The following is a 22,709-nucleotide window of genomic DNA, read 5'->3' as shown; positions in this document are numbered from 1 at the left end:
TTCGAACGAAGGCTCCAGAGTGACCTTGACAAGGTGGAATTTGTCAAGGTATAAATCACCTTAGTAGAGGGCGAAGGACCGTGCTTCAGAGGATGCATGATGTGCATGAAGGAAGGAAATAAAACACGACGCATAATCTTACTAAATACCTTTTAATTACAAAAACTAAATATATATTATAAAGAGAGCTAGCTGACTACATCCTAACATAACAGACAGTAGCAGCAAAGTGAAAGACAATAAAAGAATAACTGTGAGAAACCTTTTCTAGGCATGCGCACAAAACAGTCTGAAACCATAACATAGCTGGACATATGAGAGTCACTATGGTTACATGATAAGATATCACCACAGGTGCAGAGAGCAGGGGAAATGTACAGTTAGAAATGAACTTTTCTGACGAACTAAAAAAATGTGCAGTGACATAATTATCCCTAATTAACAATTAGAGGGTTAATTAATAAAGGAAGCCACCCTCCCTCCTTGCAGATGTTTCATATTAACAAAGAAGATGGGGCTAGGATGGTGGTAGCAGCAAAGGAGAGAGCTGGGTGCAATTTTACCAGAACGTGTAAAGATCAAGAACATGTGTGTGTGTGTGTGTGTGTGTGTGTGTGAGAGAGAGAGAGAGAGAGAGAGAGAGAGAGAGAGAGGAACAGCAAATCACAAAGTAGGGATGCCCCCTCCTTCCCTTCCCTTCCCTTTTGCAATTTCCCAATACTTATTTATTTATTTTTATTTATTATATTTTTATACCGCCCTTCTCCTGAAGGACTCAGGGCGGTGTACAGGGCAATAAATATAAAAAACAGAATATAAAAGTTAAAATACAATTAAATATAATGCCCAAATTTAAAATTTAAAACAATAATTAAGAACATGTTTAAAACCCCAACCCTAACCCATCAGACCAGGTCAGATTGTTCAAATAAATACGTTTTTAGATCGCGCCGGAAGGAGCGAAGGTCGGGGGCCATCCGGAGCTCAACCGGCAAGTGGTTCCACAGGTCTGGCACGCCCACAGAGAACACCCTCCCCCTGGGGGCCACCAATCGGCATTCTCTGATCGGAGGCACCCTGAGGAGGCCCTCTCTGTGGGAGCGCACTGGACGGAAGGAAGTTGACGCCAGCCACAGGTGTTGCCGTAGGTAATCCGGACCCATGCCATGTAGGGCTTTGTAAGTCATGACCAGCACCTTGAATTTCACCCGGAGGGCAACCGGCAGCCAATGCAGCTCGCGGAGCAAAGGTGTAACATGGGAGTATCGGGAAACTCCCAGTACAACTCGCGCGGCTGCATTCTGCACCAGTTGAAGCCTCTGAGTGGACTTCAAGGGCAGCCCCATGCCCTAGGTCAGTTACTAGTGTTTTGTAGTGTTTTTGTGTTCAATTACACTGCATTTGGGGTCCCAAGGCTGCCAAAAATCCTAGAAAAAAAATGGGGGGCACACGAGCAGAACAGAGAATTAGAAAAGCCTATCAATTCATGGAGGGGAAATAGAAGACGCTCACCTGCAGCTGGTGAGATGGAAGTTGCTGGAAGGAGAAAAAGACCCAATCAGGACCCTTCATGGGCTGGGGGACTCAGGGGGGATCCCCCTCCCTGTCGATAGCCCATAATAGGTTGCACAGTCTTTACTTATAGCCCCTCGAAGTCAAATTTCTCAGGGGGACCATCAGCCTTGGGATTTGGGGGTCAAGGGGACCCTCTTGACCATCACCTCACTATGCTTGATGAGATCCCTCCCTAGGATGGTCCCCTCCCCACAACCTCTCATCCAGCCCCCCGGACTCCCCTTTCTTGCTCTTCAGGTAGAGGGAGAGCCCAATGGCAAAGAAGATCACACCGATCAGGGCCCCCATAATCCCCGTCCAGAGTTTGCTCCTGGCCGAGTTGGAGGATCGGGGCTCTGGGGAAGGAGCCTCCCCTGAGATGGAGGATCAGGGCCAGCTTTTCCCCCCCCCAGGAGGGTCCTTCCTGGCTCCCCCCACAGGGAGGGTCCCTCCCCCCTTCTCAGGGCAGGATGGGGTCCCCAGAACAGGAGGGGAGGGAGGGGAGGGCCTCACCCCACTGGATGGTGATGGCCTCCAGGCTGGCGTGCCCCACCTGGCAGGCATAGAGGTCCCCCCACTGGGGCTGGGTCTCCAGCATCACCTGGAGCTGGTAGGTCCAGTCTCCGTTCTGGAGCTCCTCCCCAAAGGCCACGCCCTCCTCCTCCGGTCGCCCGTTCTTCAGCCACCGGACCTCGATCTCCACGGGGTAGAAGCCCCTGGCGGTGCAGAGGAGGATGGTGTGGGGGGAAGCGGGGTCCAGCTTGGTGGGGGAGATGGAGACGGTGGGCTTGGCTGGAGGAAAGAAGAAGAGATATGAGAGACACAACAGAGCCAAGAACAGAAGACCAAATGCAGGAACAATTTTAATTTTTAAATAACAGAATAAAGGCAAAATAATAATCTTGGCCTCTGCCTAATAAAATGACTTGAAATTGGCAGAAGCAAAAGGACCAATGAGAATTCTCCCTCCTGCAGCGTCATCGGTGTCCGGGAAGAGTTTCTCTTGACTTCGACCTGTAGAGTAGATGGTTCAAGACCGGGAGAGAGAAACAGAGAAGATCGAAGGGGGGACGTCCATGGAGATTAGAGCTGGGAGGGACCTTGGAGGTCTTCTAGTCCAGCCCCCTGCTCGAGCAGGAGACCCCCCTATACCATTTCAGACAGGTGACTGTCCAGTCTCTTCTTAAAAATCTCCAATGATGGAGCACCCACGATTTCTGGAAGCAAAGCCGCTCCACTGCTTTTCTGCCTCTTTAAGATCCTTTGAGGAAATATATTTTCCTGCCCTTTTAATATTTCCTTCTCTGGGAGGCTGACTTTCCACAAGTCGAAAACTGTGAAAAACGGTCCTAAGTCGCTTTTTCCAATGCTGTTGTAACTTTGAACGGTCACTAAATGAATTGTCGTCAGGCAAGTTTGGCTCTTTTCTGACTCGTGGACCAACTCCCAGAATTCTTGAGCCAGCCATGCAGGATTCACTTAACAAATGCCTCACATAGCATCATAAAATTTTGGCCTCCATTGTGGCCGTAAGTCGAGGACTGCCTGTTTTTTTAATTCTTTATACTGTTTCCTTCTTCTCTGGAAGCGTTAACACCATCGACCCAAAGGTCTCTTCTTCTTCTTCTGACACCCACCAACTCCCTCAAGGCTTCCATCGCGTTCAAAGTCTCCATTTTCTCACCCCTATGGGAAAAAATAAAATAAAACTGAAAATGCAAAAAGCCCTCTTTGTTAAAAAATAAAAATAAAATAATAAAATAAAATAAAAATAATAAAATAAAATAAAATAATAAATAAATAAAATAAAAATAAATATTAAATAAAATAAAAATAATTAAATAAATAATAAATAATTAAATAAAATAATAAAATAAAATAAAAATAAAAATAATAAAATAAAATAAAATAAATAAATAAAATAAAAATAAATATTAAATAAAATAAAAATAATTAAATAAATAATAAATAATTAAATAAAATAATAAAATAAAATAAAAATAAAAATAATAAAATTAAAATAAAATTAAAATAAAATAAATAAAATGAAACGAAATAAAATAAAATAAATCACTTTTATTTCCTGGCCTTTTTTTTTTGTTCTGAGCAACGGGCTGGACTAGAGGACCTCCGAGGTCCCTTTCCAGCTCTATTCTGACTGAGGTTGATTCAAAGGCTGGCGGGCTCTGCGGGGGCGGGGCCCGGCCGGTCACGTGGCCACCGCAGCGGCTCGTCCGACGCAATAATCCCGGCCGCCATCTTGGAACCGGGCAATAGTGAGCTCCGCGGCGGCGTCCGCGGCTTCCGGTTTGCTCGCGCGAGGCCAGAGCGGTGGCCGGTATCGGCGGGGGCGGAGTTGTCGGCGGTTGCTGCGCGATTCCGAGGTGAGACTGCCCTTCCCATCGTCCGCGGCGAAGCGGGGCTTCCCTTTGCCTTGCCGGGAGACCCTCAGAAGGACCTGGAGGGCTCCCCCCCTTCCAGCTGCCGGACTACAGAGTCCATCATCCCCAGGCAGGCGAGGGGAGGGCGATGGCAGCGCGCTACATCTCCCATCATCCTGGCCGGCAGAACTCCCATGTGCCTTGGCTGGTAGACTGTGGAGGAACTGGGCGACCCTCCCCTTTCCAGAGGGGCTGGACTACAACTCCCATCCTCCCCAAGGAACGCAGGCGCTCCTTCTCCTTGGAGGCGGCCCCCCCCCCAGGCAGTGCAGCAAACCTATCATTTTGTGGGTTTGCTGTGGCTGAGCCCGGCAAATTTTATCATTTTTTATTTTTATTTATACAGGTAGTCCTCAACAGACCGTTCAAAGTTACAGCATCACTGAGAAGAGAGACTTACGACCATTTTCCCCACTTAACGACCGTCCCAGCATCCCCAGGGCCATGCGGCTTGGCAACTTGACTCATAATGACGACTGTCAGGGTGTCCCGGGGGGTCACGTGATCCCTTTTTGTGGCTTTCTGACAATAGGGAGGGAAGCCAGACTCATTTAACAACTGTGTTACTAACTGAACAATTGCAATAATACACTTAATAACGGTGGCAAGGAAAGCCGTAAAATGGGACAGAACTCACTTCACCAATGTCTCACTTAGCAGCATACCTTTTGAGTTCCATTGTGGTCATAAGTTGAGGGCTACCTGCACACACATTTTTTTTATTTTTATCTATACACATACAAGTGTCTCTGCGCATGTCTGTATGTGTAGATATACATATGTGTGTGTGTATGTGTACACACACATATATACACACACATACACACATTTCATACATATATGTTCATACAGACACACACACTGCTCGACTTACAACTACAATTGAGCTCAATATTTTCTGTTGTTAAGTGAGGCATTTCTTAAGTGAATTTTGCCCCATTTTACAACCTTTCTTGCCCCAGTTGTTAAATGAATCACCGCACCTAATTTACAGACCTGGTTGTTAAGTGCATCTGGCTTCCCTCCCCCTTGACTTTGCTTGTCAGAAGGTCGCAAAAGGGGATCACGTGACTCCGGGACGCTGCGACCGTCATAAATATGAGCCGGTTGCCAAGCATCCGAATATAAACCCCGTGGCCCTGGGAGAGGCTGCAACCGTCGTAAGTGGCCCTACGTCACTTTTTTCAGTCCGTTGCAACTAAACAAGCTGTTGTAATTCGAGGAATAGCTATCCAGGGGTGTCAGACTCAATTTCATTGAGGGCCGCATCAGCATTGCGGTTGCCCTCAGGGGGCCGGGTGGGTATGGCCTGGGTGGGCGTGGCCTACTGGGTAGGCGTGGTTAGAGTGCGTATGGCCTACTGGGTGGGCATGGCCAGCTCTACATCGTTGGCATCAAGGGTGCCTATGGGGGCCTATGGGCAGGAGTGGGACAGATCTGAGGGTCTCTGGCAGAAGGAGGGTCTCTGGGCCAGGGCCAAGGCAGTGGGGGCCATTCCCTCACTGTTTCCAGGATGGCTTCGCGGGCCACATGGAACCACTTCGCGGGCCGGATCTGGCCCCCGGGCCTTGTGTTTGACATGTCCAAGGGTGTCAAACTGCCGGCCCGCGGGCCGGATGTGTCATGATGAAACCACGCCCGATGTCAACGCTGCAAACATTGGATGTTTTTGCTCTGACAATATAAGAGGCAGCCTTTTCCTTTAAACTGTTTTGCTTTTTAATTAAATGAAGCTGGGGGGGAGGAGAATGCCACCCCGGTTGTTTATAATAAGATAAGGAATGGAGCGCTATAGAACAGAAGTGAAGCTTTACATGTCAGACTAATTGGAGAATGTGATTTATGACGTTTAAGGGAGGGAATTGTGTTTGATACGATGTGTTCAGGAGAGGAGAATTCAGATTCTGGCATCTATCCATGCCGTGCGGACCTCTCGTTCTCATTATTATAGACTTTTTAGAATAAAGAATGCCTACAGATCATTTGAAGTGTTTCATTAGTCGGAACCATGACACCCACCCCATTGCCAGCAATGGAAGAAATTTGGGATACGTCGCGACACGCCACGTGACGTTGCGAGTTTGACGTTGCGGGTTTGACACCCCTGATCTATACTGCGAAACTGCTGGGAAGGAAACACCTCTGGATGTAATAATTCAGTTTAACCAGCCGACTGAAGCCCTTGTGTTCTTTATTCCAGCTTGAAGGAAGGGGGGGGGGATAAAAAAAAAAGACCCTCGTTCCATGCAAGGCGAGAAAGACACCATGGGCGAAGTGCTGCAGAAGAAGTTACAGGCGGAGCTGGAGAAATATCAGCAGCTGCAGAAAGGTCGGAACTTTTCCCCAGATCCTGGAGGGAGGGTCTGGGGACACCCCCCCCACACACACACACACCACCTTCCCCTTCCTCCCAGCCACTCCTGGAAGGAGAGGGCTTGCGCAGGGCCGTTCGGCAAGCTCCTGTTCTCTGGAGGTAGGGGCCATTTTGGAAGCACACTTTTTTAAAGCAGCTTCTCGGCCGGGGTCCAGCCAGATGTGATGGACGGCAGCTCCCCTCCTCCCCAGCCAGCAGCCCACCAGCCGGGCTGTGTGAAAAAGAATAGGAGCTGTAGTCCCACACTTTGCGTGGGCATGAAACATATACAGAGAGCTCGCTGAGGCAGGCTCTAGAATGGCTGGGGAGGGTATCTGGAAGCCCACAAGCGCCGTCGCATTCCTCACCTCCCCGTGCCCTCCTTCGCCCGCCTCTTGGGGTGCTGGTGCACAGGAGACAGAAAGATTGTGACCCCCATAGAGGGATCCCTCTGGGGTCCCTCTATGGAGGGGTTCACAAAGGGGTGGATGGTCTTCAGAGGGACCCCGAGTGCTCTTCTCCATCTGAGAGGCTGAGCCTTTCGGCAGTATTGGGGGGGGGGAGGTGTCCACGGAGCCCTGTCCCTCTCCCGATTCCTTCGAAGCTCTTCGAAAAAGTCTCCTCTCTCCTGGACCTGAGGGGTGTGTGGCTTCTGGAAACAGACTCAGAAGGACCCTAACCACAAGGGGGGGGTGTCTCTTCTCTTCCCCCCCTCGCAGATATGAGCAAATGCATGACGACCCGTCAGAAGCTGGAGGCTCAGTTGACAGAGAACCATGTAGTGAAGGAGGTGAGGGCGAAGCTGGTCATCCCCTCCCCTTCCCGCCTTGAGCCCCTTTTCGGCCACAGCCCTCCTCCTCTTCCTCCTTTTCTTCCCCCCCACCTTGCAGGAACTGGACCTGCTGGACTCCTCTAACGCCGTCTATAAACTCATCGGGCCAGTGCTGGTGAAGCAGGACACAGAGGAAGCCAAAGCCACCGTCGGGAAGAGGCTGGAGTACATCACAGGGGAGATGTGAGTGGGCGGGGGTGTCCTCGGTGGGGCCTCCAGCTCCTGAGGCAGTCTACCTTAGAGCCCCCACCGTCTTTCTGGCTTCTCCCCATGCTCAGGCGCTTACTGGCCCGACTCTCTCTGTCTCTCTCCCTCTGTCTCTGTCTCTGTCTGTCTCTCTCTCCACAGCAAGCGCTACGACGCCCAGATTCAGGACTACGAGCGGAAGTCGGAGCAGCATCGGGAAGCCCTGGGCCGGCTGCAGCAGGAGTTCCAGCGGACCCAGGGCAAGGTGCCCATCAAGACTTGAAGGGGCAGCGCGGAGGGAGGGGTGGGCCGGCTGGCGCCCCCGGGCCCGCCATTCGGGCCTTTTGGATCCCTTCAAATAAAATTCTGCTGGACCTTTTCTGCGCCTCTTCCTCTCGCACTAGGACCTGGGGGGGAGGGAGGGAGGGGGGCAGAATTCCCAGAGGAAGATGCCCAATGAGAGGGAGACAAAGCTCAGGTGCTCGGGTAAGTGAGCTCAGCCACGCGGAAAAGACATCAAACTTTCCAGACCTGAAGACAAAGTTTCTTTGTCTGACTAGGGTACAGACCATATTCTTCCTGGAACTTTTTTTTTTGTATAAATTTGATTAGTTTTTATAGGGTTAGGAATGAGATGGGATCAGGATTGGGGCTGGAATTTGGGTTAGGGTTAGGATTAGGGTTGGGGTTAGGGTTTTTCCAAATAAGATTCTCAATGTTTAGCAAACAGCATAATGTCTGAGTTCACGTGTTTAACAAGAAATAATAGATAATAGTTATCGTAACCAATGTGTTAATTAATCGCTCGATAGTCTTCTTACTAATATATATTCAAGGTTACATATCACGTTCCTTTCTCTCTGACTCATTTTTCTAGCCATTGATAGAAATTATCCCATGTTCTAAAATACACTGAATCTTCTTTCTCTTTTATCTTTAAAGTGAAATCTGTCCATTTCTGCAAACTTGTAACATATTCTTAATACTTAACTTCTTCAGTTGGTAAATTTTCATTTTTGCAATGTTGGGCGAATACAATTCTTGCTGCAGTTAGTACGTGTAGAATTAAACACATACAATCTTTCTCATAATTTGCTCCTATTATTCCTAACAAAAATAATTCTGGCTTAAAGTCTATTTGTTTTTAAATCATTTTCTCCAACCATAAATATGGTTTTAATCAAAATCTTTTTGCTTCGGGGCATGTCCACCAGATATGATAGTAAGCACTTAGTCTTCGTTTGCATTTCTAACAGTTGTTTGAAGTGTTTTTAAACATTTTTGCTAATCTCACTGGTGTCATATGCCATGTGTAAAACATTTTATATAAATTTTCTTTATATGCCACTGCTTTAGTTAATTTAACATTTCCATAACTTTTGCCAGTCTTCTAATTCTGTATTATACTTCCTGGAACTTCTAATTCAGCAGTCCCCAACTTTTCATCTTGGGGGCCTGGCGGGGTATGGGGTGTGTTAGTGACAGGCGCACGTATGGGCATACAGCTCCATTTGTGTGAGTGGTGTGCTTGCTTTGCACGTGAGCAGAGGATGTTTGCGCTCGCGTGTGAACCTCCACATGTGTGAGTTGACACTTGCACGCAAAGTACATGCACAGAGCTTGGCATGTGAGTGCAAGTGCCCTGCACTTGTGCAAGTGTAGCTTCCCCTACGTGCGCACTTGCCCATCTGCAGCCCGGTTTCGAAGAGGCCACAGCCTGGGAATTGTGGACCCCTGCTCTAATTCACTTGTCCTTCATGAGGACTAGTAAGCTGCTTGTGCTGATCCATCTTTAGGAAGAGCATTTGGAATGGTGGAGGCTGCTCTGGCTCCTTCAGTTTTCTCCTCTGCTCTTGGCACACCCAACCTCTCTATAAGTGTGTGTTTGTTGGTGTGTATACGTTGTGCAACTGAGATGGACATGCAGGGAAAGATGGGAGCCTTGCTAGTTCAGGCCTCTCACAACCCTGGGGGGGAAGCAGTTTCCATGAGGGGCCCAAGGAGGGCTATGCTCAGGCCCCGTGGGCATATGCCCCCCCTCCCAGCCCTTTTGCCTGCTCCCTTCATTGGGGGAGCCAAACTGGACACCCCATTCCAGGTGCAGTCTGACTGGTGCAGCCCTTTCCTGGGATCCTCTGACTGTCCTTTTGTGGACGCAGCCCAAGATCCAGTGGTAGGATTCAACCGGTTCGCACCACTTCGGCGGAACCAATAACTAATTTTTTTTTTTGTTGCCCGGGGCCAGAATGGACTTCTGGAAGCGGCATCCACACACAGAGCAGGTGGTTCACCTATTTGAATCCCACCACTGCCAAAATCACATTGTCTGTTGTGGCCGTGGTGGCACACGGGCAGCTCAGGGATCTGCCCCACCCCAACTGCTCTCGCTCCCCCTCCCCCCTCTGCGTGAGTCTGGTGCCTCCCCTGTCAAGAAAAAGACTTGTAATATGATTGCAGCACAAACAACTTGTTTTCGCCTGTCTGCCTGAAGGTTCACTTATGGGGCAGCCCGGCAAGAACACTTTGCTACAAAAGGGGAAGAGCAAGTGTTTGTCATCTTGGCAAAGCTCAGATACCCGGCATAGTCCTGGGAGTCTTCCCACCCCCCACCCCAACCCAACCCATTTCCCCGGCAAGGACCCTTCTCTGGGGTTGCAGGCAGAGGTGGGATTCAATATGTGAACAACCAGTTCTCTATGGAGATGTCGCTTCTGGAAGTCCATTCTGGGACTGGGCAGCAAAAAATGAGCTACCGGTTCTACCAAACTGGTGGGAACTGGCTGAATCCCACCACTGGTTGTAGGGGAGTCTGGACCTCAGGGCTGCTTCTGCTCACCCTCCTGGACTGGACTGGAGGATGCCCACAGACCCCCCAAGTCCCTCATCAGCTGTGGGGCTGCGCTTCTCTACCTGTCTCACACACAAACACACGCATTCCCTCCAGGGTGGACCCAGGCGCTGCTCCCGGATACTTTTTCTTTGAAGGGGGGGTGGTTCCTTCTTAACCCTCCTACAATCCTCTCCCAAAGATGGCCTCCACCCTCCCCAAACAACCCCACCCAAACTGAGCTAGAACCTAACAGAAACTCAGAAGGAGGAGGAGGAGGAGAAGTAGTAGTAGTAGTAGTAGTAGTAGTTGGAAGTGACCTTGGAAGTCATTAGTCGAACCCCCTGCTCAGGCAGGAAACAGAGTCTAGAACAGGCATGTCAAACTCGTGACGTCGTGCGACGTATCGGAACTTTTCCCCATTGCCGAAAATGGGGTGGGTGCAGCTTCTCCGTGACACTCCAGCAGTTTGACACCCCTGGTCTAGAAAGAGTACAGAGAAGAGCAACAAAGATGATTAGGGGACTGGAGGCTAAACCATATCATGAACGGTTGCTGGAATTGGGTATGTCTAGACTCTAGTTTAATGAAGAGAAGGGCAAGGGGTGACATGACAGTGGTGTTCCAGTATCTCAGGGGCTGCCACAAAGAAGAGGGAGTCAAGCTATTCTCCAAAGAGCCTGAAGGCAGGACAGGAAGCAACGAATGGAAATTAATCAAGGAGAGAAGCAACCTTGAACTAAGGAGAAACTTCCTGACAGTTAGAACAATTAACCAGTGGAACAACCTGCCTCCAGAAGCAGTGAATGCTCCAACACTTTTTAAGGAGAGACTGGACAGCCATTTGTCTGAAAGGTTATAGGGTTTCCTGTCTGATCAGGGGTTGGACTAGATGACCTCCAAGATATTATTAGAAATAGAAACAGAATAGGAAGGGACCTTGGAGGTCATCTAGTCCAACCCCCAGTCTTTCTCAACTTTGGATTCAACTTTGAACTTGCAGAGGAAAAGGGGGAGAGGCAGCCTCGCCGGTTCGAGACTGAGGGAGGGAGGCTCCACTTGTGCCGCAGCCCTTCAGCGTTTCCGCCTTTTAATCAGGTCTGAGTCGGGGAAAATGCCCGGAGCCTCCGGCCTCAGACATCCTCCGAGCGCCGCGCATGCTCAGTCGCGCTCCGAGCGAGCAAGGATGTTCCTCTCACCGCAGGACGTTCTGCTGGGGGCGGGCGTGGATGGTGGGAGGGGAGCCCGCCGGGTCACACGAGCCTGACGAACCAATGACGGGAGAGGAGCACTCTGACCGGTTTTGGCGGGAAATGGGAGCCCTTTGGTCTTCTCTACTGGGCGCGATTCTCCCTTCCTCGCCCTGAGGCGAGACAGACATACACAAACACACACAAAACACTCTCTCATTCACTCTCTCTCTGTGTGTGTGTGTGTGTGTGTGTGTCTCTCTCTCTCTCTCTCTCACACACACACACACACACAAATATTGACTCCTCCTGAGAGAAGAGGCAGCACCCTCCAGCTTGGCCCTGGGCTTGAGACCCCAAAGAAAGAGAAGCCTGGAGAGAAGTGGTGATCTCCTGAGTCCTGTCAAGGGTCTCTGGAGCCTTGTGTTTCCCCTCAGATGCTGGAAATCTTTTGAAAGCTTCCCTTTGAGACATAGGATCTCCTGGTGGTCTCCCAGTCAGGCTGCAACAGAGAGAGAGAGGCTTAATTTCTCAGCTCCCTCCAGGCAGAGTGGAAGAAAGGGCCATAAAAGAAATATCAGGCTGTGCGGAAACAGGTTGAGCTGCAGGGTGGGTGCATAGACACAGCCCAGAGGTTTGTTTCATCTGCTGTGAGGAACCAATAATCACACAGAGGTGGATGTGAATATATTTAAAACTTTATTTCTGTACTGAGGTAAAAAAATTCACACGAGGGACACTAGAGTCACAAAGCAAGATCTGTCTGTGTACCCTCATGTCAAGCTTATATAGACCTCATAGATCTTCTCAGGTTACATCAGCAGTTTTAATTGGTTCATGACACATTACTTTTGGCCAGTTTTGCTTTGCCTCTGGGCAGATTTTCTTACTCCCTCATTGGGGTGCTTAATCTGGAACCTTTATTTGATTTTTTTCTACTTCCCATGATTCTAGCAATTTCTCACAGCTTCCCCTAAGAGTGCCATCAAACTGCCTCAGCTACAGCTGCAGTGAGGCACCATCGGAAAACCAAAGGACCCAGTTAGGGACAGATTGTTTGGGGCAAAATCTCTACAGGTAATCCTCAATTTACAACTATTTGTTTAGTGACCTTTTAAAGTTACAATGGCACTGGAAAAAGTGACTTTGCACTTACAACCACTGCATGATTGCAATTTAGGTGCTTGATGGCTGGCATGTATTTGACAGTTGCAACATTTGAGTGTTGTGTGCTCATCTTTTGTGATCATCCCAACTAGTTAGTTAATGGGGGAAGCTGATTCACTTAACGACTGAGGCAAAAAGATAATAAAATTTGGCATTATTCACTTAATGGCCACATTGCTCTGCAGTGAAAGTTCCAAACCAATTGCAATAAGTCAAGGATTACTTGTCTCTAATCATAAGAGCTGACCCTAATTTGAGGGCACATGATCAAAACTTAAACTAGCCAGCTTCTCATAAGTAAAGTCAATGTGGAGGCCAGCAAGAACTCACATGTTGTAATCATTTCAAATTGTGTTTTATGACCACAGGTGACTTGATTAACAATTACAAGTGGAACTGAACAACTGAGGTAAGACCAGCACAGCCGTGTGATGTTTCAATTTATAACTATGTGGTTTAATAATGGGAGTTGCCGGTCCCTATTGTTGTCAATAAGTGAGGATAACCTGTATATATTTATTAAAACTTTAAACATTTGCATAGCTGCCAATCTTAAAACAACTGAATGGCTTACAGCTAATAAAACAGTATAAAACAATATAAAAGCAAACGGAAAAAAACCAGGTGCCACTGCCTCACTTCTCCAATGCACCCACGTTTTAAGGGCTCTCTGGAAGGATAAAAGGGGCAGAGTATCTATGGAGATTCTCAGTCATCCAGGTCATAGTTATCCCAAAAGTGCTTTTTCACAAGGCAACTGGACTTTGCTTTTCTTTGAAGATGTTTCGCTTTTCATCCAAGTAGCTTCTTCAGTTCTGAAGAAGAAGCTTCTTGGATGAGAAGCAAAACGTCTTCAAAGAAAAACAAGAAAGTCAGTTGCCTCCTGAAAAAGCACCTTTGGGGAAAAGGGGGCAGAGACTATCAGATGTTGGAAAGTTTGTTCCATAGGACAGAAAGCTGCAAAAAAAAGGCGAGTTTTGAGGATGCACAAGATGGCAATATTTAAGAGAAGGGACAACACTATTGCTCTGCTGGAACAGGCAAACAGCAATAGCACGTAGACTTACCACTCCATAGTGCTTTACAGCAGGGCTCCCCAACCCCGGGTCCATGAACCAGTACTGGGCTGATGCATGCCAGCCCAGTCCACACAAACAAGCAAAGCCCCATCCGTGGGATGCAGGCAGCAAAACAAAACCACACCCCCTCCAGTGCATGGAAAAACCTCTCTCCACGGAATCGGACCCTGGTGCCCAAAAGGTTGGGGACCTCTGCTTTAATTTATAATGTCAGATAGATATCCTCAGAGAAAGTTAGTCCTGCCGATATATAGACCTGTACATCAAGTGTCTTAACATGAATCATTTTGCAATTCTTGACTAAAGTTCTGTCTGCATTCCACACTTTTATAAGGTTTCATATCATAAAAAGGTAAAGGTAAAGGTAAAGGTTCCCCCGCACATGCGTGCTAGTCGTTTCCGACTCTAGGGGCCGGTGCTCATCTCCGTTTCAAAGCCGAAGAGCCAGCGCTTGTCCGAGGACATCTCCGTGGTCATGTGGCCGGCATGACTAGACACCAAAGGCACACGGAACGCTGTTACCTTCCTACCGTAGTGGTCCCTATTTTTCTACTTGCATTTTTACGTGCTTTCGAACTGCTAGGTTGGCAGAAGCTGGGACGAGTAACAGGCGCTCACTCTGTTACGCGGCACTCAGGATTCGACCCGCCAAACTGCCGACCTTCCGATCGACAAGCTCAGCGTCCTAACCCACTGAGCCACCGCGTCCCTTCTTCATATCATAGCGGATCTGTTTACATGAACGAAGGACACTTCAGTCCCTAAAGGCATCTCCCCCATGTGGATCCTTTTATGGGAAGTAAGTTGATTGCTCCACATGAAACTCTTTCCACACACTGTGCATGCATATTTTTTCTCCCCTGTGTGGATTCTTTCATGGCAAATAAGGGTCCTGTTTTCAGAAAAACTCTTTCCACATTCCATACACTTATATGGTTTCAACCCTGTGTGGATCTTTTTATGGGAATTTAGGTGACTTTTCAACCTGAAGCTCTTCCCACACTCCATGCACTGATATAGTTTCTTCCCCGTGTGGATACTAATGTGGTAAGTAAGAGAGCTGCTTGTACTAAAACTCTTCCCACATTGATTGCATATATAAGGTTTGAATCCTGAGTGGATCCTTCTATGGCAAGTAAGGGAACTGCTTCGACTGAAGCTCTTTCCACACTCTGTGCATTTATAAGGTTTCTCTCCTGTATGGACCCTTTTATGAGAAGTAAGGGAACCACTATGACTGAAGCTCTTTCCACACTCCACACATTTATAGGGTTTCTCTCCTGTGTGAATCCTTCTATGAGACATCAGGTGCCCACGCCCATGAAAGGTCTTGCCACAGTCTGCACACTTGTAAGGTTTTTCCCCTGAATGGATCCTTTTGTGGGAAGTAAGGACACTGCTCTTGCTGAAACTCTTCCCACACTCCAAACATTGATAGGGCTTCTCTCCTGTATGGATCCTTTTATGGGAAGTGAGGTAACAGCTTTTGCTGAAGTTCTTCCCACACTCTATGCATTTATATGGCTTCTCCCCTGTATGGATCCTTCTATGAGAAGTAAGGGAACTGTTCAAACTGAAGCATTTCCCACAATCTATGCATTTGTAGGGTTTTTCCCCTGTATGCATCCTTCTATGGGCAGTAAGGACACTGCTTTTGCTAAAGCTCTTCCCACACTCTAGGCATTCATAGGGTCTCTCTCCTGTATGGATCCTTTTGTGATAATTAACAGAACTATTTGAACTGAAGCTTTTCCCACAGTCCATGCACTTATATGGTTTTTCCCCTGTATGGATCCTTTTATGAGAAGTAAGGTCACTGCTTTGGATGAAGCTCTTCCCACACTCCAGGCATTCATAGGGTTTTTCTCCCCTATGGGTCCTTTCATGATAAGTAAGAGAACTGTTTGAACCGAATCCTTTTCCACAGACTGTGCATTTATAAGACTTTTTCCCTGAATGTATCTTTTTATGGTAGTTAAGGTTACTACTAAAGCTCTTTCCACAGTCCACAGGTTTATAAGCTTTCTCTCCTGTGTGGATCATTTTATGAGGAATAATGTCAATGTTATTGCTGAGGTGGTAGTTACCGAAACTGGATTTTGCTTGGAATATTTCCCCACTTCCTTGACAGTTTCCCATCCCATTTTCCTTACAATCATTTTTGGTCAGGAGATAATCCATTTCCACACATTCAAGAGTGGAGTTGTCTCTCCAGTTGTAGTACTGGTTTTTCTCATATTGCCTCCTTCCACACTTATCTGTAGATGTCTCTTCTTTTATTTCAATCTTGATTACATCTGATGGCACCACACTTGGCTCTTGGTAATCTTCAATCTCCTGATCGTCAACTGCTTGATGGGGGAAAAGGGCAATTAGAAAATCTGACTAGAAAAGCAAGAAATTCAGTATGCCACCAGAGATTAAATCTCATGATTTCCAGAAGATCTTTCAATATTTCTAATGCAACAAACATACAACTTGTTGTTCCCATGCCAGTCCCTAGCCTGCATCTGCAGAGAAAGCAAGAGGGAAAATGACAGTGTGAATGCTAGTTACTGTTTTTAAAAAATTGCCTATGTGATGGAATGTACACATGGAAAAACAGTGGGGTAGAGCGTCTATTGAGATTCTCAGTCATCCAGGTCATGATTGTCCCAAAGGTGCATTTCAACAGGCAACTGGACTTTGTTTTTCTTTGAAGATGTTTCGCTTCTCATCCAAAAAGCTTCTTTAGCTTTGACTGGATGGTGGGGAATGGAAGCATTTATATTCCTTGCAGACAACAGATCATTTTCATTCTTTTGGAGAGTCACTGAGGGTTGGAGATTTATCTGTGTTCTCAGGGTCACCTGAGTAGTACAAATCAATGTGGAGCCTTCTTGGAACTGCTGAAAGGACTGTGTTGTAGACTTGATATAGATGATGTCGTATCCCTCCCCCTCTGTTGAGAGAGGGTGGTTCAATTTTGACATAGATGGCCTCTTTGAGCCTGCTTTCAAACCATCAGTCCTCTCTGTCCAAAATGTGGACTTTACTTTCTTGGAAAGAGTGGCCTTTGTCTTTTAAATGCAGATGGATGCTGAATCTTGTCCTGATGGGTTTGTTCTCCTATGTCAGAGCTAAAGAAGCTTGTTTGATAAAAAGTTTTCCAAAAAGAAAAACAAGAAAGTTTAGCCTTGTGAAAAAACCACTGTTGGGATAACTATGACCTGGATGACTGAGAATCTCCATAGATATGCTGTACCTTACTTGAATCCAATGCCACAACATACATATTATGGCAATCAGTTTAACAAGATCTGCACAGATTTCCCAAGTTTTAAACAAACTGTCTAGTGACTCCTTGCTTTGACTTAATTCTAGAACCCTTACCTAAAGAGGCTACAATCCCACAAGTCTCCAACATGACTTCTCGGTGTGAAGCTTTCTCACTGGGATCCAGCAGCAGCCACTCTTCACTGGTGAAATATACTGCCACCTCCTCAAAGGACACGGGACTCTGAAAGAGAAAGAATCCCTATGAGCAGACTCACACAATCAGTACATTTGAGATCTCAGTGCAGTATCATGCGCTGAGACCCTAAATGAAAATGGAGATCTCCCACGGCTCCCCCAAATTAGTCCCTGCTATTTTCCTTCCTACCTGAGCTGGAGATCCAGCTGCTCTTTCAGCTTCACCAATACAAGGAGATGGTCCAGCAAACAATTGTGACTGCATTTTTTTCCCTGGGAAGGAAAGAGATAAGATGAAAGCTGGAAAAAGATTAACTCTCTTCTGGTCTGAAGGCACAAAATGCTCTATCACGGATTAGAATTTAACATAATTATAACATTAGAATTTAATCAAAATTATCAAGAAAGGCTAAAGACAGGTTGTTCCCCTGTCCATCTCTCAGGAAAAGGAAAAATACATTGGGATGAAGGAGTCAGAATACCACCCGGGTGATCCCTAGAAGAACCAGTCTTCTGCAAATGGGGAATCATGGGAAGGCAGTGTATGGACTGAAGGGAAGGACTTCCTTCATGAGACTTAAGCCTTCTAGCATGAAGTAGGAGAATTAAAGTCTTTCTTGTTGGGTCACCTAGTAATTCTAACAATTAGACACAAGCAAGCAGATACACAGAATTAAGAAAAATTGGAATATCTCTAAAAACCTTCAACCATGCATAACAACCATCACCTAGTGAACCATCCTGATGTTGACCTTCCTGTTTGGGGATAGGCCTGCAACACAAAGAATTTGCAGGAAGTACCATTTCCTCAGGATAAGTGCCCAGTTCCAGGAAGGACCTCGGAACCTGAAAAATACCGGCAAGGAAGAGGAATTGAGTACAGGATATAAGAAAAACTGGGTTTTCATTTTGTGCCCAGCATATTGCAAGACGTCTGTGTCTTATTAGTGCAGACATGTCAAACACAAGGCCCGGGGGCCAGATCCGGCCCGCAAAGTGGTTTCATGTGGCCCGTGAAGCCATCCTGGAAACAGTGAGGGAATGGCCCCCGCTGCCTTGGCCCTGAGACCCTCCTCCTGCCAGACACCCTCAGATCTGTCCCACTCCTGCCCAGGCCCCCATAGGCACCCTTGATGCGAACAATGTAGAGCTGGCCACGCCCACCCAGTAGGCCATACGCACTCTAGCCACGCCCACCCAGTAGGCCACGCCCACCCTAGCCATACCCACCCGGCCCCCTGAGGGCAACTGCAATGCTGATGCGGCCCTCAATGAAATTGAGTTTGGCACCCCTGTATTAGTGGGAAAGGAAGAGGGCAATGGAAGAGCTACTCAATGTATGTCCTCTGGAAGAACACAGGAACAATTTCTCTAATGAAATTCTCTAAATAATCTTCTGTTATCATTAACCCCGAAAACTCTTAGGCAGATAATTAAGAGCTCAAGCAGATTAAAATCCATCTATTTTTCTCAAGAGGAGTGCCTCTCACCTGGCACCTTCCCTGCTCCTCCTCTTCCGCCTGGTTTAGCAGGAAGCCTTCAGCCAGGGCCACTGCCTGGCAACTGGTCTCTGGCTGGCACTCCTGCACCCAGCGCTGCATCTCTCCAGGCAGGACGGTCAGAAACTGCTCCAAGATCACCCGGTCCAATATCTGAGCCTTGGTGTGCTTCTCGGGCTGCAACCACCCCCAGCAAAGGCGGTGAAGGCGGCTGCAAAGCTGTCGTGGCCCCTCAGTCTCCTGAAAGGGGTTGTTTCTGAAGCACCAATGCTGGATCTCAGAACAAAGAGCTTCCTCCAGGATCTTCTGCCTGGGTCCTACCCACACCTCCCCATAGCTTCCAACCTGAGCAGAAGCAGGGCCTTTTCCTACTCTGTCCCAAGCCGGCTGGTTTGCATCCATTTCCAGTCTCCTCTGACGAATCCACAAGGGTCCTGAAGATCTTCTGGGTCTCCAAAGGTCTTTTCGGATATGGGATCTGAACGAGTTGCACAGCGAGGCCAGGAGACGTTTTTCAAGCCATTCAGCCCTCAAATGGCCTCCAACTATTACATCTAAGCTGAAAAAGAAAAACTCAGGAATTACACAGAATATTCTCACTGAGAAATTGTGGTCAGTTAATCAGTTAACTGATTTTGGAGTGGGGCAAAATTAATGTTTTTTAATTGATTTTGGAGGAGGCTGCATCTCACAAGAACCTGGAAGAATGTGTTTGGAAAACAGTTATCTGAAAGGCTAAAAACTAAAATTGGAAAGAGAAGAGTCGAATCTTTAGGGTCTAAACTCAAGCTATTCTCCAAAGCACCCAAAGGTAAGACCTGCCTCCAGAAGCTGTGAATGCTCCAACACTGGAAGTTTTTAAGAAGAGACTGGACAGCCATTTGTCTGAAATGTTATACAGTAGGGTTTCCTGCCTGAGCAGACAGTTGGACTAGATGACCTCCACGTTCCCTTCCAACTTTGTTATTATTATCATCCATCATCCATCATCATCATCATTATTATTATTATTATTATTATTATTATTATTATTATTATTATTATTATTATTATTATTATTATTATTATTATTATTATTATTATTATTATTATTTATCCCCAAATATAAACCCACCATAATCAGACAACAAGAAAAGGAGTGGTGAGAAGAAAGGTGAACTCAGGTATAAAACAGGAGAAAATGGATCCAGGAAACGACATCACTACCTGGAAAAATCTTGGAAAAGAGAATCAAGCAGTGGATTTGTGAGCATCTAGAAGCCGCAATTACCAGGTCAGCATGAGTTTGTCAAAAACAGTTCATGCCAGACAAACCTTATTTTCTTCTTTGATAAGGTGACTAAATTAGCAGTTCAGGGAAACAACATAAATACTGTACAGTATAGTTAGGGATTTGACAACAAAGGTTATCTTCATCTCTCATGTGGATTTGACAAAGTAGACCTCAGCCTATTTCTTTGCTAAGATAGAACAATGTTACCACCAGACGGATTCGTAGTTGGCTGACCAACTGCACTTAGTATGTAGTCCTCAGTGGAACTATATCTACCTGGAGGAGCGCATACAGTGGGATACCTCAAAGTTCTGTTTTGGGGGTCAGTACTCTTCAACATGTTCCTAAATTATCTAGATGAGAGAATAGAAGAGAAGCTCATCAAATTTGCAGATGACACCAAGTTTGGGAGAATTGCTAACAAGATAGACTGAATATTCAGAAAGAACTTGAGAGACTTGAGCATTCAACTCTAGTCAATAAGATCCAGTACAAACAAGATGAAGTTCAGTGGTGAGAAAAGTAAAGTCCTACACCTAGGCAGGAGAAATCATATGGCTCAACAGCGGTAACTGTGAGGGGGAATCTAGATGTCCTAGTGGTTTACGTATGAGCCGGCAGTGGGCTGCAACTGCCAAAAAAGCAAACATAGTTCTAGGCTGCATCCTCACTTCGAATACAGCATCCAGTTCTGGTTACCACAATACAAAAAAGATGCTGAGACGCTAGGAAGAGGGCAGAGTGCAGAGAATAACAATTGATAAGGGGTCTGCATAAGGGGGGTGAAGAGAACATTATAGCTGTCTTTAGGTACACGAGAAACTGCTATAGAAACACGGAGGTCAACTTAGTCTCCAAAACTCCTGTGGGTAGGACAAGAAGCAATGGATGGGAACTTGTTCAACAGAGATTCAACCTGAAACTAAGCACAAATTTCCTGAAAGTGAGAACAATTAATCAACAGAATAGCTTGTGTCCTGGAGTAGTGGGTGCAGTGGAGGTTTTCAAGGAAAGATTGGATAACCATTCGTCGGAGATGATACAAGGCAGGGGTCTTCAAACTTGGCCCTTTTATGACTTGTGGACTTCAACTCCCAGAATTCCTCAGTCAGTATGCCAGGTTTGAAGACCCCCTGATATTAGGTCTCCTGCCATGGGCAGTGGGTTGGACTAGAACACCTTCAAGGTCCCTTCCAGACTTATGTGTCTTAAACATGTTTCAGCTCAGTGTCCCAAAGATGCTTTTTCACGCCACAGCTGGACTTCGTTTTTCCTTTGAAGGCGTTTCACTTCTCATTCAAGAAGCTTCTTCAGCTCTGACTGGATGGTGGGGAGTGGAAGGATCCAGTCAGAGCCAAAGGAAAAACAAGAAAATTCAGTTGCCTCTTTAAAAAAGCATCTTTGGGACAACCATGACCTGGATGGCGGAGAACCTCTCATAGACTTTCAGATGAGGGTAATGTTTGTCCTCCCTCTCTCAGCCCCTCCTCCCCTTCCCTCCCCTTGGAGACCAACACTAATTTGGGGGAGGGTCTTCTGCGAAGGTGTAGCTGAGGTCCACTAACAACAGGAAAAAATAGGTGGGGGGAGCTTAGAGCACCGCCAACAGTTGCATTTGAGGGACAGAATTGGTCCTTTACACCCACACCCACACCCCCAAAAAGCTTGAAATGGGACCGTTTGCAAGGAGTGGAGGAGTGCCCCTTTCCCGGATGCTTGTTACAAATCTGGGAAGCAAACCCAGTTTATGCAAAATGTAAGCCAGTGGTGCTTTAAGCTTCCTCTCCCCCCAACCTTCCCCTCCCCAGTGCCGGATCTCTTGCATGCACAGCCAGGAGCAGGAATGTGGGGGGGGGTGTCTCCCCCTCCTTACCAGCCTTGAGATTCGGAGTCCAGCAATCTTTCCAGGGAATCCGGGGTTCCCCTTCTCACCACTGGCTCCGAGAGTGTTTGCAGGATAGAACCGCACTTTCCTCTCTTCCTTGCAAGAACCGGCCGGGGATACTCCGCCTACGGGTAGAGAACAGGGTAGTTTCCCCCCAATCCCCCACCTTGCCCGCTCCCCAAGATATTCAGGGTGCAACTCACTGCCGGCTCTCCCCAGCCAGACAGGCGCCAGCGCATGCGCAGTAACGCTCGCTAAGTCGGCAGGGCCGGCAGCGCCCGGCTCTCTAGTGGCAACATCGTGTAGTGACCTTAAATGCTAACGCGGGCTAAACAGTCTCTTGTCCCTCCCGCCTCTTTTTGAGCCAGGAGCATTTCTGATGGCATTCATTTTAGGGTTGGATTCAGGCAGTCTTCGACTTACGATCACAACTCTAGCCCAAAATTTATGTTGTTCACTGAGACCTTTGTTGAGATATGCCCCATTTTAGGACATTTCTTGCCACTGTTGTTAAATGAATCACTGCAATTGATAAGTTAGCAGGCTAGGCTAGAATAGAACTGAACAGAGTAACAGTTGGGAGAGACCTTGGAGGTCTTCTAGTCCAACCCCTTGCTCAGGCAGGAAACCCTATACCATTTCAGGCAAATGGCTGTCCAGTCTCTTCTTAAAAACCTCCAGTGTTGGAGCATTCACCACTTCTGGAGGCAGGTTGTTCCACTGATTAATTGTTCTAACTGTCAGGAAATTTCTTTTTAATTCTAGGGTGCTTCTCTCCTTGATTACTGTCCATCCGTTGCTTCTTGTCCTGCCTTCAGGCGCTTTGGAGAATAGCTTGACTCCCTTTTCTTTGGGGCAGCCCCTGAGATATTGGAAGACTGCTATCATGTCACCCCTAGTCCTTCTCTTCATTAAACTAGACATACCCAATTCCAGCAGCCGTTCCTTATATGTTTTAGCCTCCAGTCCC

At 47.1% G+C, this 22,709-nt stretch overlaps 2 protein-coding genes across 3 annotated transcripts; one reads left to right on the top strand and one right to left on the bottom strand.

Moving 5' to 3' along the window:
* The first annotated feature begins 3,484 nt into the window (after window positions 1–3,484).
* On the top strand, window positions 3,485–7,745 carry PFDN6 (prefoldin subunit 6). 2 transcript variants are annotated; one of them, XM_081322108.1, is made up of 5 exons: window positions 3,485–3,938; window positions 6,196–6,324; window positions 7,068–7,138; window positions 7,239–7,363; window positions 7,529–7,745. In XM_081322108.1, exons 2-5 carry the CDS (start codon window positions 6,240–6,242, stop codon window positions 7,647–7,649), a joined length of 402 nt encoding a protein of 133 aa, XP_081178234.1. In that variant the 5' UTR covers window positions 3,485–3,938; window positions 6,196–6,239; the 3' UTR covers window positions 7,650–7,745. The 2 variants fall into 2 exon arrangements, with proteins under 2 accessions (XP_081178234.1, XP_081178235.1); XM_081322109.1 differs by lacking the exon at window positions 3,485–3,938 and adding an exon at window positions 4,838–5,155.
* A 6,598-nt stretch (window positions 7,746–14,343) lies between these two features.
* On the bottom strand, window positions 14,344–18,751 carry LOC308663073 (uncharacterized protein; the record flags this gene model as incomplete). The annotated part of the gene is made up of 4 exons (XM_081319218.1): window positions 18,573–18,751; window positions 17,811–17,928; window positions 17,002–17,355; window positions 14,344–15,977 (listed from the first exon to the last, which is right to left on the bottom strand). Exons 3-4 carry the CDS (start codon window positions 17,033–17,035, stop codon window positions 14,344–14,346), a joined length of 1,668 nt encoding a protein of 555 aa, XP_081175344.1. The 5' UTR covers window positions 17,036–17,355; window positions 17,811–17,928; window positions 18,573–18,751.
* Window positions 18,752–22,709: the final 3,958 nt, after the last annotated feature.

The sequence above is a fragment of the Vipera berus genome (genome assembly GCF_964194415.1).
Source record: "Vipera berus genome assembly, chromosome: 2".
Taxonomy (NCBI): domain Eukaryota; kingdom Metazoa; phylum Chordata; class Lepidosauria; order Squamata; family Viperidae; genus Vipera; species Vipera berus.
The sequence above is the reverse complement of the archived record's forward strand: the minus strand, read 5'-3'. Positions and strand labels throughout refer to the sequence as shown.